We start from the raw sequence: 14,650 nt of genomic DNA, 5'->3' as shown, positions 1-14,650 counted from the left end.
CGGATTCTAGACTTTGGGATTGTCCTGATATGCTTCCTATCACAGAGTAGCCTTCTTCCTTGTCGGGCTCCTCCTGCTCCTGCTCATGCTCATGCTCATGCTCATGCTCATGCTCATGCTCGCCACCAAAGAGTTGTACAACCGATCGACTGCATTCCAGTCAGTCAGTCGAGTCAGTGCAGTCAGTCGAGTCGGGCGAATCACGAAATTCCCCACGGTCCCTCCCACACGGTCCCTCCTCTCCACGGGCCACACGCATATCAGGCCAGGCCACCATGCAAGACTCAAGAGCCGCCGCACAAAACCAAAACCAAAACCGCTGCCTAAGGTACCTATGTATCTAGATATCTAGATGAACCCAACCGGGGGGGAGGGGATGGGTGGGAAGACAAAAGCGGCGTCGAAGACTCGAAGACTCGACGCATAGCTATGCCGCCTAGCGGAACGGTAACGGTACCGGTATATGCGATGGGCTCAAGGGGGCGTCGGGTGCGGATAAGATTTACCCACATACATATCATACACATCATACATATGACCTGCCTGCCCGCCCCGCGTGTGAAGTCTTCAGATTCGTGGGCAATGGAATGGGCATTTATTACGTCGCTGCCGTCATCGGAAAGATCGCCGTATGTGATGCACGGGGGGCCCCTGAGGTTGGTGAGCGGGGTGCAGCTACATATGTGTCTATACATCGCCAGATGTATGTATGTACTCCATCGTAGCCTGCACTGGCTTCATCGAGTGGTTGGTATGATACTACTATGTATAACCATGCTTGGCCTGGACGGTGACGAACCGCGAACCGGCCGAGACTCCTCTGGACACATATGTACTCCAGAGTACCTACCAACTCGTATATACCCAGATATATTGTCAATGACATCGCAAGGACATGGGCCACGGGCGAAGTGGGTCGGTTGGGTCGGTTGTGGGAGCATTCGTGAAGAAGCCAAGTACAAATGTATGTAGAAACGTCTCTTGACAGTGTTGAAACTCTTCCACACACAGTAGGGAAGAGTACGATAGGTACGTATTCTGCCATGCATACACCACCACCCTTCTGCCCCGTCGGGCTGTAGTGGGCAGAGTACATGGCTACATACGGTACCTACTCTAGGCTCCAGACTCCGAGCACTCTGTCAGGTTACCTGCCAAACACGAATTTCGAGTGCTCCAGACTCCAGAGTAGAGTACGGTAGGTATGTACCCTCAACACACCCTATCTTTCGCGTCCGCGGCGGCGGCGGCGACAACGACGACGACGACGACGACGGGGCGGAAGATCTCCTCGATCTCTCAGAGACAGCACCGGACTCCCGGGGCCAACCCTACTTGCTTGCTGGCTGCATCGAGTGAGTCGACTTCGCTGACAATACTAGCAGATATGTAGTCTAATTATTACCTATGGGTCGCGGTAAATACTACCATGTAGTAATGTTTACTTTTCCCCCACTCCCAGTTCTCTTCCTTGCTGCTGCTGCTGCTGCTGCTGCTGGGGAGAAGATGCGGCATTTCCAGTGGCGTGACTGGCGTCCCTGGGCTCCAGATGATTGGTCGATGAAGCGAGTAACCACTTTATAGCAGCGACTCCCACGTTCCTGGGGCGCGGTGGTGCGGTGTTGCAGTGGTGCGCAGGTTTTTGGTTTTGCTTCTTTGCACTTGGCTGAGGAATAGCGGCAACGTAACTGGAGGGGGGTGGAGGAGGCGGTGGTGGTGGTGGAGGAGTGTTACCGTGGTACAGTGGAACTTCCCACCGGCGAAGATATATGCACCGCTGCAACAGAAGGTGGGGCGTCTGATTGAAGCAGAGGTGTCAAGAGAATAGTTATGTATGGCCGCGTTCCGTCCCTCGTCCCCCGGTCCAACGCCTCGCGCCCGCCGCCCCAGGCAGGAATACCGTATACATACCGGTATCTACCTACGGTATGTTTTTGTGGTGGCGGGGCGAGTAAGCACACACACACACGGGAAAGGGTACGGTATCTACTCTACATAGAGTGAGTGAGTATCCTGGCTCCGTTCACTTTGTTATTTGCTTTTTTATATTTGTTGACATGAGTGAGCGCTTCAAGGAGATGAATGAACCCGCGAGCCTGCCTGCCTACCTGCCTGCCTGTTTGCCAACTCCTTTCCCCTGCTTCTGAGTTCTTGACCCTTTTCTTTCCCCTTGGGCTTCCCCTTCCCCTTCACCGCCATCTTTTGCTTGCTTGCCGCAGTTACCAGCGGTGCCACTAACCATTTACCAGTGGCCAGTATGTAGAGTACTAAGAGCCAGTTGTTGTTGGGAACATTGAACGCCATGTTTCCGGGAGGAGATCCGTCAAAGCAGGCCCAGGGGTGAGTTCAAAACAAACTTCTCACTGCGCACGCCAACCCAAACCCCAACCATGCTTTGTTCGGAACGCGCGCGGGTGAAAAGGGCATGATATGTAACTATGGCTTGGATAGGATCTGACGGGCGAAATACATGCTCTGCGGTGTCTGGAGTCTGTGAGACGAGTGAGTCGTATGTAGACGGTTCGCTTGTTGAAGATTCCTGGGTATGATACCGGTACATATGGTTGATCCAATCCAGAGACGCAGTGTTCTCTACAGGAATGAGAACTTCACTGCAGTCACTGCCGTGGCTGCCTATTTCCATGCGAGCAGGGAAGTTGTCCAGGTCCAAGTTGAGTGGTGGTCACTGGTCAACTGTCATTAATCTGTGCAACCCGTGTTCCATTTTCTCCGATTTGGAATTTTGAATAGGCAAACCAGTGAACAGCCCGCAGGTCCGCAGGATCAAACAATCGGGCTGGGTATGTGGAGTATGAAATTAGATGGGGTCACGAACGAACGGGACTGCGGACAGGTTCCTCCCATGAACCCGCGGAAAATTGCGGTCCCACGGTTGTTTATTGTTGATCCGTGGGACTTCGCCGATATCCCCTCCCATCACTGCTCACTGCCATCCCCAAGGTTCAAACAGTATGATTCGCTAAATATGCAGATTGTGGAAAGGATATGTATATCTACCGGTAATACCTAGGGATGGAGACGGAGAAACGGGGGTAGATATGGTGCGCGCGGTTTGGGGTGCGCGGTTTGGGGGTGCGGGTGCGCAGTGTGCGCCGTGCGGTGTGCGGATGCGTTCGGGTTCATGGTGCATTGCCGTGGGTTTGCATCGTAATAGTATCTACCGTAATAGTACCGTATACACCATCTCCATACCATCACCATGCCATCTCCATACCATATCCATACCATCTCCATACATACCGTCCACACCTGCACCGGCTCCGTGTCTGCCTGGGAGCCTTGAACGCACCAGCGAGCGAGCGAAGGATTTTGGGGTTTCTTCTTTCTTGCATTCCCTTTTCTTCGTCCAAGGTCTTCGGCGGTGTGATGTATGTACGGTAGGTACTTGTGGTCGATCGCAGCACTCGCATCTTGTCCCCACGACGGGTAGAGGTTAGATGCGCTGCTCTGCTCTGTACTTCTGCTCTGCTCTAGCTAGGTATGCATATGGTACTCTACTCTCCTCTCCATCTGACCTGAGCAGTGAGTGAGCAGTCAGCGGACTTACTCGACCATGCGTGTGCTGGCCGTGGCTCGTGCTTGCAGCCCCAGTGCCCCAGTGCCCCCGTCTCGCTCCTTCGCTAGCCAACCAACCAGTGGCTGGCTCGAGGCGGTGCTGCGGCTTTGCTGCAAAGCTGCTTCCGCCCACATGCTCTACTCGAGTAGCTAGCGTTGTGCTTTTGCTTGTGCTCACAGCCACAGAATCGGCTATGATAACTACTAGCGTGAACATAGTTGCTGATAGCTATTATCTAGAGTAGAGTAACTAGTAGTGAGTGCAGCGTGCTGATGTAACTATCTTGAGCGATCCTGCATGCGCAGCAGCAGCAGCAACACAGCACACACCTCATCATCTTCATCACCACCGTCATCGTCATTCTCGTCTCGTCAAAGACGGAAAGATGGAGCGAGCGAGCGAGCGAAAGAAGGAGGAAGCCGAGCAGTGCTCGATAACTATGTGACTTCGTACGGTATGTAACCATCTGTCGAGGTCATCTCGGTGCGTCTGGGCACTGTGCCTGTGCCTCGGTATGCATGCATGCGTTCTGCCCGCTGGAGAGCAGGTATGTGTACATACATACATCTCTACGTACTCTACATACTCTACATACTCTACATACTCTACATACTCTACATAGGTAGATTGGTTAAGTGGTCGACACTGGAGGCTGGAGCAGGTATGCTGCTGCTGCTATCCGCGGGCAGGCAGCCTGGGCGCTGGGGAGGCTGGAGCACCGACATCAATGAAATCAAGGAACCGGACGCAAAATATTCTGCACAAAGTTCGAGCCACGGCCTGGAGAGTCGATGTGCCCTTCGCATCGGTGGACACGGTGGTTGCCAGCAGGTAAGGGCACGAGTAAGTATGCTGGGTATAATATCAGTGGGTATGACAGTAGGTACCACGGTCGTCGCCGTCGCCGTCGCTCGGGTCACACGCATCGCGCCGGCGAACACTACATATTTCATCATGGAGCAGGATTGGGTTGGGTAAGTTGTGACTATTGCGCGCCAGGTTCCTCGGCGGCGGCGGCGGTGGTGGCCGCAAACGGTAGCCGCAACCAGCGGATCCGGCGATCTCGGAGCGGACGGCCGGAGGAATGCTGGCTGCCGTCTCCGATCCGTCTCCGACGCTCCTACTCCGTGCGTGCGTTCGTGCGTGCGTGGTTACATGCTCGCCCCGGGCGCATGAAGCTTCGGGATACACACACATTAATTAGGCGAGGGATTGGGCGCGGCGGATGGCATGGGGATGTCAGGAACTCCGACCACAACAAACGTGGAAGGTACTGTCGATCAGCTTGTGCGGCTCGATGCGGGATTGTATGTATCGATAGGACCGGAAATCCGGGTCCGTCGGGTCGGAGGGCGACAGGAGGAGGCTGGAGTTGTATCGTCCATTTGGGTGACTCGAGTGCTGTGGTTTATTGGCTCGAGTCATTACGTATTGAATCAAGTCATTTTACTTTTTGGCTCGAGTCATGCGTTTTGTGACTACTCACGTCAAAGTCCATCATAGCACCCACCAAGGTTCAACGGCGCTACCCGTTTGTTGTTCCAAGCTTTTGTGTCTCCCAACCCTCTCCCCACATCTGGGGAGTGGGGTTAGTTTTCCATTGCGTCGAACCCCCCGGGCGAGTATGATGGTGCCGATTAAGATCTCAGCGTATAACTACTCCCGGATCCGGTACGGGGTCTCGGAGGTGAGGTGGTGAAGTGGTGAGTTGGTGAGGTGGTACTGGGAACTCGCTTCGTGGCGTGGCTGCGATCTGTCAATCCATTGTTCACTCCCGGCTGGGTGTCAAACACGGAACCTACCGTTTAACTATTGCGCCATATTGAGTAGCGGCGCTCATGAGCCGTGATTCGGCTGACTGTCGGCGAAAACTGGTTCCTTGGTGGATGTGGGGGGGGCGTCGACGGATGTGCGTGGGCGCATTGTTGGGGGTGCACCGGTGGTGGTGGTGGAGGGGGGCGTGACGGTGGTGGTGGCGGCCGCGGCGGCGGTATGTAGCGGTGGTGGTGGTCGAGGTGGGTGGTGGGTGGGTGGTGGTGGACATATATCCTGTCAGCAGTTGAATGGATGCGCGAGGCTTTATAAGCCCATCCGCACCGCACCTTACCCACCAGCCGCTCTTGGGAAAGACACGAGCCTTCCCTGGTACGGAACGGCGGGAGTGCAGTGCGGGGTTCAGCCCTAGAACAAGCACTATATACCCAGCACATAGGGCTGATGTCGTGACGCCGTGCATTCATTCTGAGCAGGGCGGTGTCCGCGGCGCTCTAGATGTGCGGCTCACGAGAGGAGCCTACCTAGCTGGTGCATATCGTTGGGCTGGGTGGACGTGGGGGAGAGGGGGGATAAAAGTGCTTTCAATTCGTACACTAGAGTATACATGTACCGAGAACACTATCGACATGCCGCACTCGAGCACGCCCGCCTGGCGCGGGGTGCCACCGCGCTCTGCATCATCGCGTGATTATAGCGATCTTGCTTCCGTTCATATCGGCAGCTCCTTCGTTAAGTGATGCGAATTGGGCGAGCGGCTGCTCGATGTCTGCGGGATCCTGCTGATATATCATATGTATGAGCGGAAGCACGTGGAGAAGGGGCCGCACGGGATAAGACACTTTCTGTAGGGCCATCTGAGATTCTACTTTCCGTAGGGCCATCTCTGAGATTCCACTTCTCGCTTCGATCCAAAGTAATCGGCGGTGCCGGTAGGTACTGCGCCGGTGGACGTCTCCACACCCACTGGACCCTGGACAGCAAAGTGAGTGAGACGATGGATGGGAGCCGACGTGATGACATGTGATTCCACCGCCCACTCCGTGAGGCGCTGGAATTTCAGGGAATAATTAACTATCCTCAGCCTCATCCTCGTGTGAGGGCAGGAAGGGCACATTGGTGAAAGTTAAGGAATCTCCACATCCCGAGTCCGGTTCTGCCCGTACAACTTGAGGGCCCTTACGTAATGCTGGAGATGCACCACAGCGACGACCGTTTGCAGTGGCGGCAGCAGTGGTATTGTGACTACATTGCTGAGCATTCGGGCTCACCGAGCCTTGAAAGTTGACAGCGCCGGCAAGGTGAGGTAGTCTACATGCATGAACGGTAGATAGTGGTTTGCATCAGGGGACGCGCTAACTATGCCCCATTCAGTGGGTGTTAGTTACGCCTGTCCCCGTCGCCGAAGAGCCTTCTCTTTCAACATTTCCGCGGGGTACAATCCTTACAGCAATAATGAATGTCCAATGCTCAATCGCATATACATCCCCAGTTCACATTCATGTCGTTGTCGACCAACGGCATGTACCCTGCATCATCGGTCCTGCGATCCACCGAGCATGATGCGGTGCTGACATATCGTCACATCAAATGAACAATCCCACATTTACACGGGCAGCAGAGTGATCTACATACCGGCGAAGAAGCGAAACGTCATGCCTAGGCAGCAGTATTACCCTCCACCAACCAGGGAAGTTGGCGGACGGCCGGGAGGATGCCCGCTTATCGCCGACCACAGACCGTTTGTTTTACCATAGATTGCTGGTGGCCTATCTAGAGTAGATCATTGCAATGTACACGCACTTTTTCCCGTTCACTGCCCGAGAAATTCGCTATCGGTTAGTCCGCGGGCGACTCGGCTCGTTGTGGCTCCTCCATGGATGCAGGTGGTCGCGCCTAACCGGTACATACCTCATTGCGAGTGACTCGCTGTGAGGGTATGTGCCGGAATATTTAAGTAATCGTGACGGTACTTTCATATTGGCATCCATCTAAACGCTTACTGGCTTCATCTCCGACGTCGACTCACCATGAAGTTTCGTAAACGACCTACTTGCTTAGGGGCGGTGTGTGGGAGATCGCTCGTGGCTCAGAGAAGGTCGACAGCGGTGGCTCCAAGTCGGTCACGGCGGGCTTTCACACAGTCTCGGGGCTGTAGGTATGACAGCGCCGTGCAGTCTCCAGCGTGGAGATACGAAGTGTGGGTGGTCACTGACAAACAGAAGGGATGAGTTCGATTAGAACGGTTTCTTCACTCACAGCGTACCCCTGGCTCGGATCACTCGGCTACGACCGAGTGATATCCGGCTAATGCTCCCTCCGTCACGCCGAAAACAAAAACAAAAACCATCACCACCCGCGGCAGGTGGCTTGGAAACCCCAAGAGCTGAATAGAAAGTTCTTCTACCAGGGTTGAACCTGGACCTTTCCCTCAACTCCCCTCGCCGATTGCGTGGCCTAGACCACTAGACCACGCGGGGTTTTTTCCGTGCTGGAAATATCAATTCGAAAATTATAAAGTGGTAGGTGCCCCCACGACGGACACGCTCCGCCACAAAAATACTGTCTACGTTGAACGAACGAACGACATGCCGTGTGCTTTGAATGGATCTGATGCGACGTCTTTCTGCGCTTGAACGAACGATAAAGACAGCGCGGTAACCATGGTAAGGCCAGCAGGTTATTCGCGGCGAGACAGTGGGTTTCTCGGGGCGGGCCAGTACTATATCCACAGCGAGGCTAACAGGATATTAGTCGTCACACAGCTGGCAAGAATCGTTATCCTTCGCCGTCCTTCGATTTCTGAAAGTCCCTGCAGTTGATGGATTACGGTACACGAGCTGATCTGTGTGCCTTTGAGGGGAAAATTAAAACTCTAGATGAGCCCTGTCTGCGATTTCCTTGCGTTCCACGTCATCCTCAGCCACTGTCACTACCAGGAGAGGGGGTGAGGACTAGTTTGTGATGGCAGACGGTTTTAGAGGTCGGAAAAATGCGAAAGCTGCCTCCCGCTTCCGCCGTCAAAGTCTTGACGGTTGGTTGGTCAGCAGTAGTGGTGGAGCCATTTTATTTCTTCACCAATCTGACGGTATGTATGATGATAACAGCGTAGTGTGGCTGATGCATCACTCATATAGTACTCCGAGAGTTTACAAGTTGCTTAGGTACGTATTTTACAGTAGTAGAAAGAGGGTGAAACCGTTACCGTACTTCTAGATGATGCCGTAATCTTCATCCTATTCTTTTTACCGCGACTTACATAACAAGAGTGGCTCGGGCCTTCGTTGGTGGCAACCATTGGGCATTGAGTCACTTTTGCAGGGTCTGACTGTGCGCGGCACGGATCGCAGCTTACGCCACACATCACTTTCCATAGGCTCTACGGCCCTTTAGATCATATCCGATACAACTTCTTCTTTCACAAACTTCGGGTGCTTGAGATTCACCCATGTTGCCTTACCCTACGGATCCACCGGTGGCTGGGCGGGCGTTTCGGGTCCGGATCGTCACCATGCGCTTCTAACGTCGGCCGACACCCCCCAGATTTTCACCACCGAGTAAGGTGGCTCTTTCAGTCGGTCGGTCGGCCGTTCGGGTAAGGTACATACTAAGGACGAGTGATGCTGACCCAGGTGAGAAATGACACGACATTGGCAATCTAGAACTATGGGAACTAGGTAACCGGAGACGTCTGCGGGCAGCATCATTGACCATAGCCATGTGACTAAAAGCGCGAACTAGAAAATATTGGCAGAGACAAGAAACCCGAACGTGAAACTGACTCTCAAGGACGTTGGCTCATATCTTGACGTTCGAGTGACATCATGTGTTTCTTTGTAGAGTCTCCCGAGTACAGTTCCAGCGACCGAGCAGGAAATGCCGGATTGCTCGCCAACTTGTCAGAGGAGGAGTTTTTTTAGAGATCAAGCCTTCTACAAGCAAAAAAATATCCTTCTGCCATAGCCACACTACCACGAAATCCCGATTTCTCATTCTCGTCTTCGAGACTCCTTCTCTTCCCCGGTCTCCTTTCCAATCACCAAAATCGCGCCGCTATCTACGTATCGGCCCCCAAAACGAACGTGGCTGGCCTTAACTATAGTACTCTGCATAGCCGAACGAGCCTCTCCACAGTCCAGCCACACTTGTTTCCGATTCTCGCTAACCACAGCCGTCGCCGGGGGGGGGAGCCTTAAAATTAGACGCGCACGGTATGTAGATATTTCCGTCCCCCGCGCCCGCGCTCTTGCCCGCGCTCGCCTCGTGGATCTACCTATGCCAACACGGAAATAAATGCGGTGACGGTGGATGTGGAGTTGAATTACAGTATTTGTGGTTCTGGAATCAAAGTCGGTGTATATGTAACTACTTAGATTTGTCATTAAGGGAAACGTGAGGTATCAGAATAGCATGAGGGATGTATATTGCACATACCGCGGGTCGGTAGATTTGCAATGCTCACGGTACACGAAAGCAATAAGGTTGCATGTATGTATGTCAGGCCGCGCAGGTGCGGGTATGCACAGCTTTGTCGGTCACCGGCAGGGCATAAACGCCTATGATCCCCACCTTGTCCCCCCGCCAAAATAAGCGCCACGGCCACCAGAATAACTTCAATCGTACATACTTGCTAATCCGCTCTTCTAGATCTCTACTCTACTCTAGAGTGGCAGACACCCACCCACCAAACCCAGGGATCAGCTCGGATCCATGCGGATACCGGGTTGCGCTCGCTTCTTCGGGGCGGTGCACACGATGACGGCGCCACAATGATGTGTCGGTTCCACCCATTCGTTATGCGGGTCCGAACCCCGGGCCGTACCTAATGCGAGATCCGCAAAACTACGCCACACCTACCAAGATCTCGAACACCCACCTGCGAATTTCGGAACCGACGTCGAGGTCTGTAGTTGAAACACGGGTTCACTCGCCCACGAATTACGGAGAAACAGGGTTTGGGTTTGGAAGAATTCGAATTCCATTGTATTGCATCGACAGATAAAACATTGTAAAATCAGAAACAAGCAAAACAAAACTCGGCATCCAATAGGAAAATCTGTTCCAAGTAACCAGCCATATCAATGGGGCTTAACCCCACCCAGCTGTAAACAGAAAAGGCAAAGACTGAAAGAAAACATAAGAAATTCGTAGGATCACGTTTCGCTCCACAGGTGCCTCGGCGCCCAGCTAGTCCCTGACATGGCTATGTCAAAAGTGAAGATTCCAGAAGCTACAGTGGCCAACGCAGCCCGGGTATCCCCAAATTGAACCATGAGGGATTGGCACCAAATGATTGGTTTACCAGGCCGGCGCGGTTGGCCAATGCCTCAGCAGCTGTTCCACAGCTCCTAAGCAGAATATCAGCATAAAGTCGGGATATAGTTGAAAAATGGCAACGTACTGGTCCACTCCTGGCTCAAAACATTCGCCAGTTCGGCAGCGTTCCTGGGATCGGGGTGAACACCACCCCACTGCGAAGGCTGGTAGGCTACCCTCTGTGCGTACACAGGAATCAATTGACTGCAAGCAATCAAACCCTGTCAGCTTTACCGGCCTGGTGAACCCGTGCCCGAGGACGAGAACTCACTCATTCTTGATTTTGGCCAGAAGGAGCCAAGCAAAGTTCCAGGACCTGCTGCTGCTGGGGTCGTTGAGTACCCGTGCCTTGGCATCCTCCAAGAGCTCGTTGCTGAAAGGATACTGCCTGGTGAGGCCGCGGAGCTCGTTCAGAAAGTTGTTCGAGCTCACGTAGTAGCCCCAGGAGTCGGTTATCTCATGGATGAGCTCGGTCGTAAAGTTGGGGAGCGTCGTGAGGACACTCTCGATTCGGCGGAGCTCAGTGAGAGTGTTTACTCGGCGGCTTCTCAGAGTCTGTCGCATCTGGTTGATCTCCGTGATGGAGATCACCTGGCTGGGGCGGGCCTGGTGGGAATAGTCGGGGCTGGAGTAGCTAGGCATTTCGTCTGCTTCTGCGGAGATTTCAACGAAGTTCTTGTTGAAGTAGTCGGTTTGGCCTTCGAGGACTGGGTGAAGATAATGGGGCTGTGAGGAAGAAGAACAGGAAGCTTTGGAGGATGAGATGGATGAAGGAAAAGCTGGTATGCTGGGGTATCTAGAAGACTGTCTGTTGTTTCCTCGACTGTTTGATGCCATTTCAAAACCCGGGTGAACCAAAAGTCTTATATGCGAGACCGAGATACTTCAGAGGCAGTATAAGCGTGGGAGAGGTAAGATTCCGGATTCGGAAAAGTTGTAAGACCTCAAGTGAAGACGGTAAGTTGGGTTGCCTCGATGATTCTCCGGAGATCTGGACGATACTGCTTGCATCTGCAGCATCTGTATAATATATGCTTCTCCTTCCCTATACGGTGATAGCATGGACTTGAACCGTACAGCTGTGGACTGGGGAATGATCTACTGAGCGTGCGGACTGACTAACCAAGCCGTAGGGCTCTGCTGGATAACATCATGAGCCCCAACAACCATGGCAGCGGATCTGATCAGTCAGTTTGTTTCGTAGGGGGTAGAACAACATCCCGGGATTACTCCAAGTCTCACGCCGAAGTTAATACGAACTGATTAAGATGCCCGCAGTTGCGGGCCTGTGTTCGTCAAGCCAAGCAAGCGGGGAATCAGGTGAGGCACCTCTTGAGCTCTGCGATCCGAGTGGACAGAGAACTCGAGTTCCACGGATGAGATCAGGAACAAGGGCCTCTAGGGAGAGGAGAGGGACGGCCTGATCTGCATAATCTCTTTTCTTTTTGATCCGGCAAGCAGAGGTGAGATTGGCTGGCGGCTCGAAAGTTTGTAGCTGTGAGACGTTAGCTTGGGCTGAGAGCTACAAACGGATAGTGGCTGGTGAGCTGTGCGCACGCCACAAAGTGGCCAGAACGGCCAATTAACAGCATGCTAACAAATCTGAAACGGTAGCATGGCCTTCTAGAATCACCCCTAATAGTGCCCAATGCGGTGCTATTAACAATCAATCCGTCGGTGAGTGGTGAGGCTGAGTCGAGGCTGCTTGTGCGACATGTGGCTGATGCACCATTTCTTCAACACCACGCGAACTTCGGATCAACACGGCAATGACTGACGCTATTATCGATTCCGTTAGTCACGGAACCTGGCCAGTCACGTTCCTCCGGTAGTTATGTATCAACTGATATGTACATCAACACAGTCTGTGAGATTGAGGTGGTAGCGATAGCTCGGGGGCGGCCTCAATGACCGACGTCGTGAATTTTAGGCCCTCCTCCGGGGGTACGGCCAGTCATACTAGATGATGCGTGTCTACTCCACACTTGATCTGGCGATAGAATTGTTAGGAAATCGCTGGAACGGAGGAACTTCCTGACATGCAGTAATTTCAAGAAGACGTGCATTCCACCCGTGGTATTACGACAGCATCGATCACTGAATCGATTATCGCCCCGAAGGAATCGGTTGATTCTGAGCATTGGTCGACCGGAGGAGTCACGCCAGATGGGTTATCATCCAGCGATGTCAAGAAGCCCAGTAGTTGACTGGCTAAGCTCCGGTGGACAGTCCGTGACACGATGACGAGGGGTTTCGCCGCTGGGGAAGAGAGCGTCACCGACAATCATCCATCGCATCGAGTCTGCCCGGGTAAAGGCGCTTCGAGGCTGCGTCTCCACTGACGCATGTTCCCTCCAGATATGCATGCGGTCAGATTAGCGGGTATCTCGTTTGGATGTACTTGAGCTCTAGTGTAGACTCCCCAGGCGAACCCGACATCCTTCGAGTTGACTTGGGCCGTGCCATAGCGTAAACACCTTAACGGACATAGTCACCTCGAGTTTGCACGTGAACATCTCTATGTTCAAGACCCGGTAAAACTCCAAGGGAGCTTCGCCGGTGGGCGGCCTACATAACTGGGGATGGTTGCCTCGAGGTAGCACAGCGGGGTCAAGGCGCCTGTCTATTTTCGGCAAAGCCCGGTAAAAACCCGAGTATGTTTCACGAGTTTCTTGATAGATCAAACGATCGAGAAAACGCCATGAGCAAGTTCTAGCCTAAGTTTCACCGGCGGTTGCGCGTGCGCGCGTCACCCAGGGCCAAAATTTACACGGCAATACAGACTTTTTATTACCTGGCAGATATGTGATATGTACCACTGCCTGGCTACCAGAAATCGGGCATAACAACGATAGGTCGCCGCTGTGCTGAATGCCTAACTCTATGCTCCATCAGCATTGAGCTTTCCTTGTATGTAGATGTTTTGCTCGGAGCTATCGCCGGCCGAAGTTTTCTAGGTAGTTTGGTGATAGCCCCATCGAACGGGAAAGGCTGGTTCTCTAGTGAAGTGCTTACAACCTCTGTGCCTAGCAGAATTACTCTACTTAGCCCCCATCCTGCCTTACTGATAGCGGTGATCACTTTCTTCCCTGCGGCAATCTTCTTGGTCTGGTCCAGCTGTTCCTCACTGCTCGTCTATGAGGATCTCGGTTGGCAGCCCGTAAGCAGGGCACCCGGCAAAGCGGGTGCACCAGCATTCAGCAAGGCGAGGGTGAATAATGAAGTTGCATGTCTGATGGCTGACATGTTCGTTCCTGGGGCAGATCGCTACTAGTCATGCTCAGAGCGTGCTTTATGGCCCCAATGGCCTGGTCTACAAGCGAGAACCCGACAGCCGTGCACACCAGATAGCCGCAAGGTAAGACGGGAGATGTGGGTGGGGAAGAAACTAGTCATTTACCGTCCGTGAGCTGCTCTTAGAGTCACAGAATCTGACGGTACATACTAAGTACTAAGTATCCCCGGTTCCGTTTCATGTCTGGTAATCCGGGAAGCCATCATACTGGTTTTCGACACATTAGACCGAGATGGCTCCCAAAACCTACAGGTATCGTTACTGCCCTGCACTGGATAGTCGACGGTGTATGGAGAAGTGCATTGATGACTGGCAATTGTTTGTAATATGTACAGCTGAATGAAGTCCCGCATCAGAACATACACTGTGCCCAGCAAACGGACGAATATAAAGCAATATATAATTGTGTGGTCGGTATCCATCACTGTGGATATATAGTGTGCGGTAGTGCTTACATATGGTTCTGGCGGAACATGGTGTCAACACATGGTAGCACTGATACCTCGACTCCCATTGGCCTCCGGAACTTGCCGTGTAATTATCAATGGGATCTACATACCAGCTGTCAAAGACGACTATCGTGCAACTTCAGCTCTCAACAAAGTCGTTTGATGCATATGATACTTGAGTTTCTGCTAGTAAGGTCGGTTGAAATATGGCATTGTCGACACGGATTGACTTGGATTGTT

The 14,650-nt window shown here is 53.0% G+C and overlaps 2 protein-coding genes across 2 annotated transcripts; both read right to left on the bottom strand.

Annotated features, from left to right (window-relative positions):
* Window positions 1-1,817: 1,817 nt before the first annotated feature.
* On the bottom strand, window positions 1,818-2,605 carry BZA05DRAFT_386675 (uncharacterized protein). The gene is made up of 2 exons (XM_051482507.1): window positions 2,076-2,605; window positions 1,818-2,004 (listed from the first exon to the last, which is right to left on the bottom strand). Exons 1-2 carry the CDS (start codon window positions 2,302-2,304, stop codon window positions 1,922-1,924), a joined length of 312 nt encoding a protein of 103 aa, XP_051342898.1. The 5' UTR covers window positions 2,305-2,605; the 3' UTR covers window positions 1,818-1,921.
* Window positions 2,606-10,648: 8,043 nt separating this feature from the next.
* Window positions 10,649-11,308, bottom strand: BZA05DRAFT_441565 (uncharacterized protein; the record flags this gene model as incomplete). Its single annotated transcript, XM_051486673.1, has 3 exons — window positions 10,649-10,698; window positions 10,752-10,870; window positions 10,938-11,308. 3 exons carry the CDS (start codon window positions 11,306-11,308, stop codon window positions 10,649-10,651), a joined length of 540 nt encoding a protein of 179 aa, XP_051342897.1.
* Window positions 11,309-14,650: the final 3,342 nt, after the last annotated feature.

This window comes from Tricharina praecox (genome assembly GCF_024521635.1).
Source record: "Tricharina praecox strain CBS 144465 chromosome Unknown BZA05scaffold_3, whole genome shotgun sequence".
NCBI classification, from domain to species: Eukaryota; Fungi; Ascomycota; class Pezizomycetes; order Pezizales; family Pyronemataceae; genus Tricharina; species Tricharina praecox.
Note: the sequence above shows the minus strand (reverse complement) of the source record. Positions and strands in the feature narration are given on the sequence as shown.

Coding starts and splice junctions, on each gene's coding strand:
- BZA05DRAFT_386675 (XM_051482507.1), bottom strand. CDS start 2,304: ATGGCGTTCAATGTTCCCAACAACAACTGGCTCTTAGTACTCTACATA. Junction 2,005..2,075: donor CTCGCGGGTTCATTCATCTC/CTTGAAGCGCTC, acceptor CAGGATACTCAC/TCACTCTATGTAGAGTAGAT.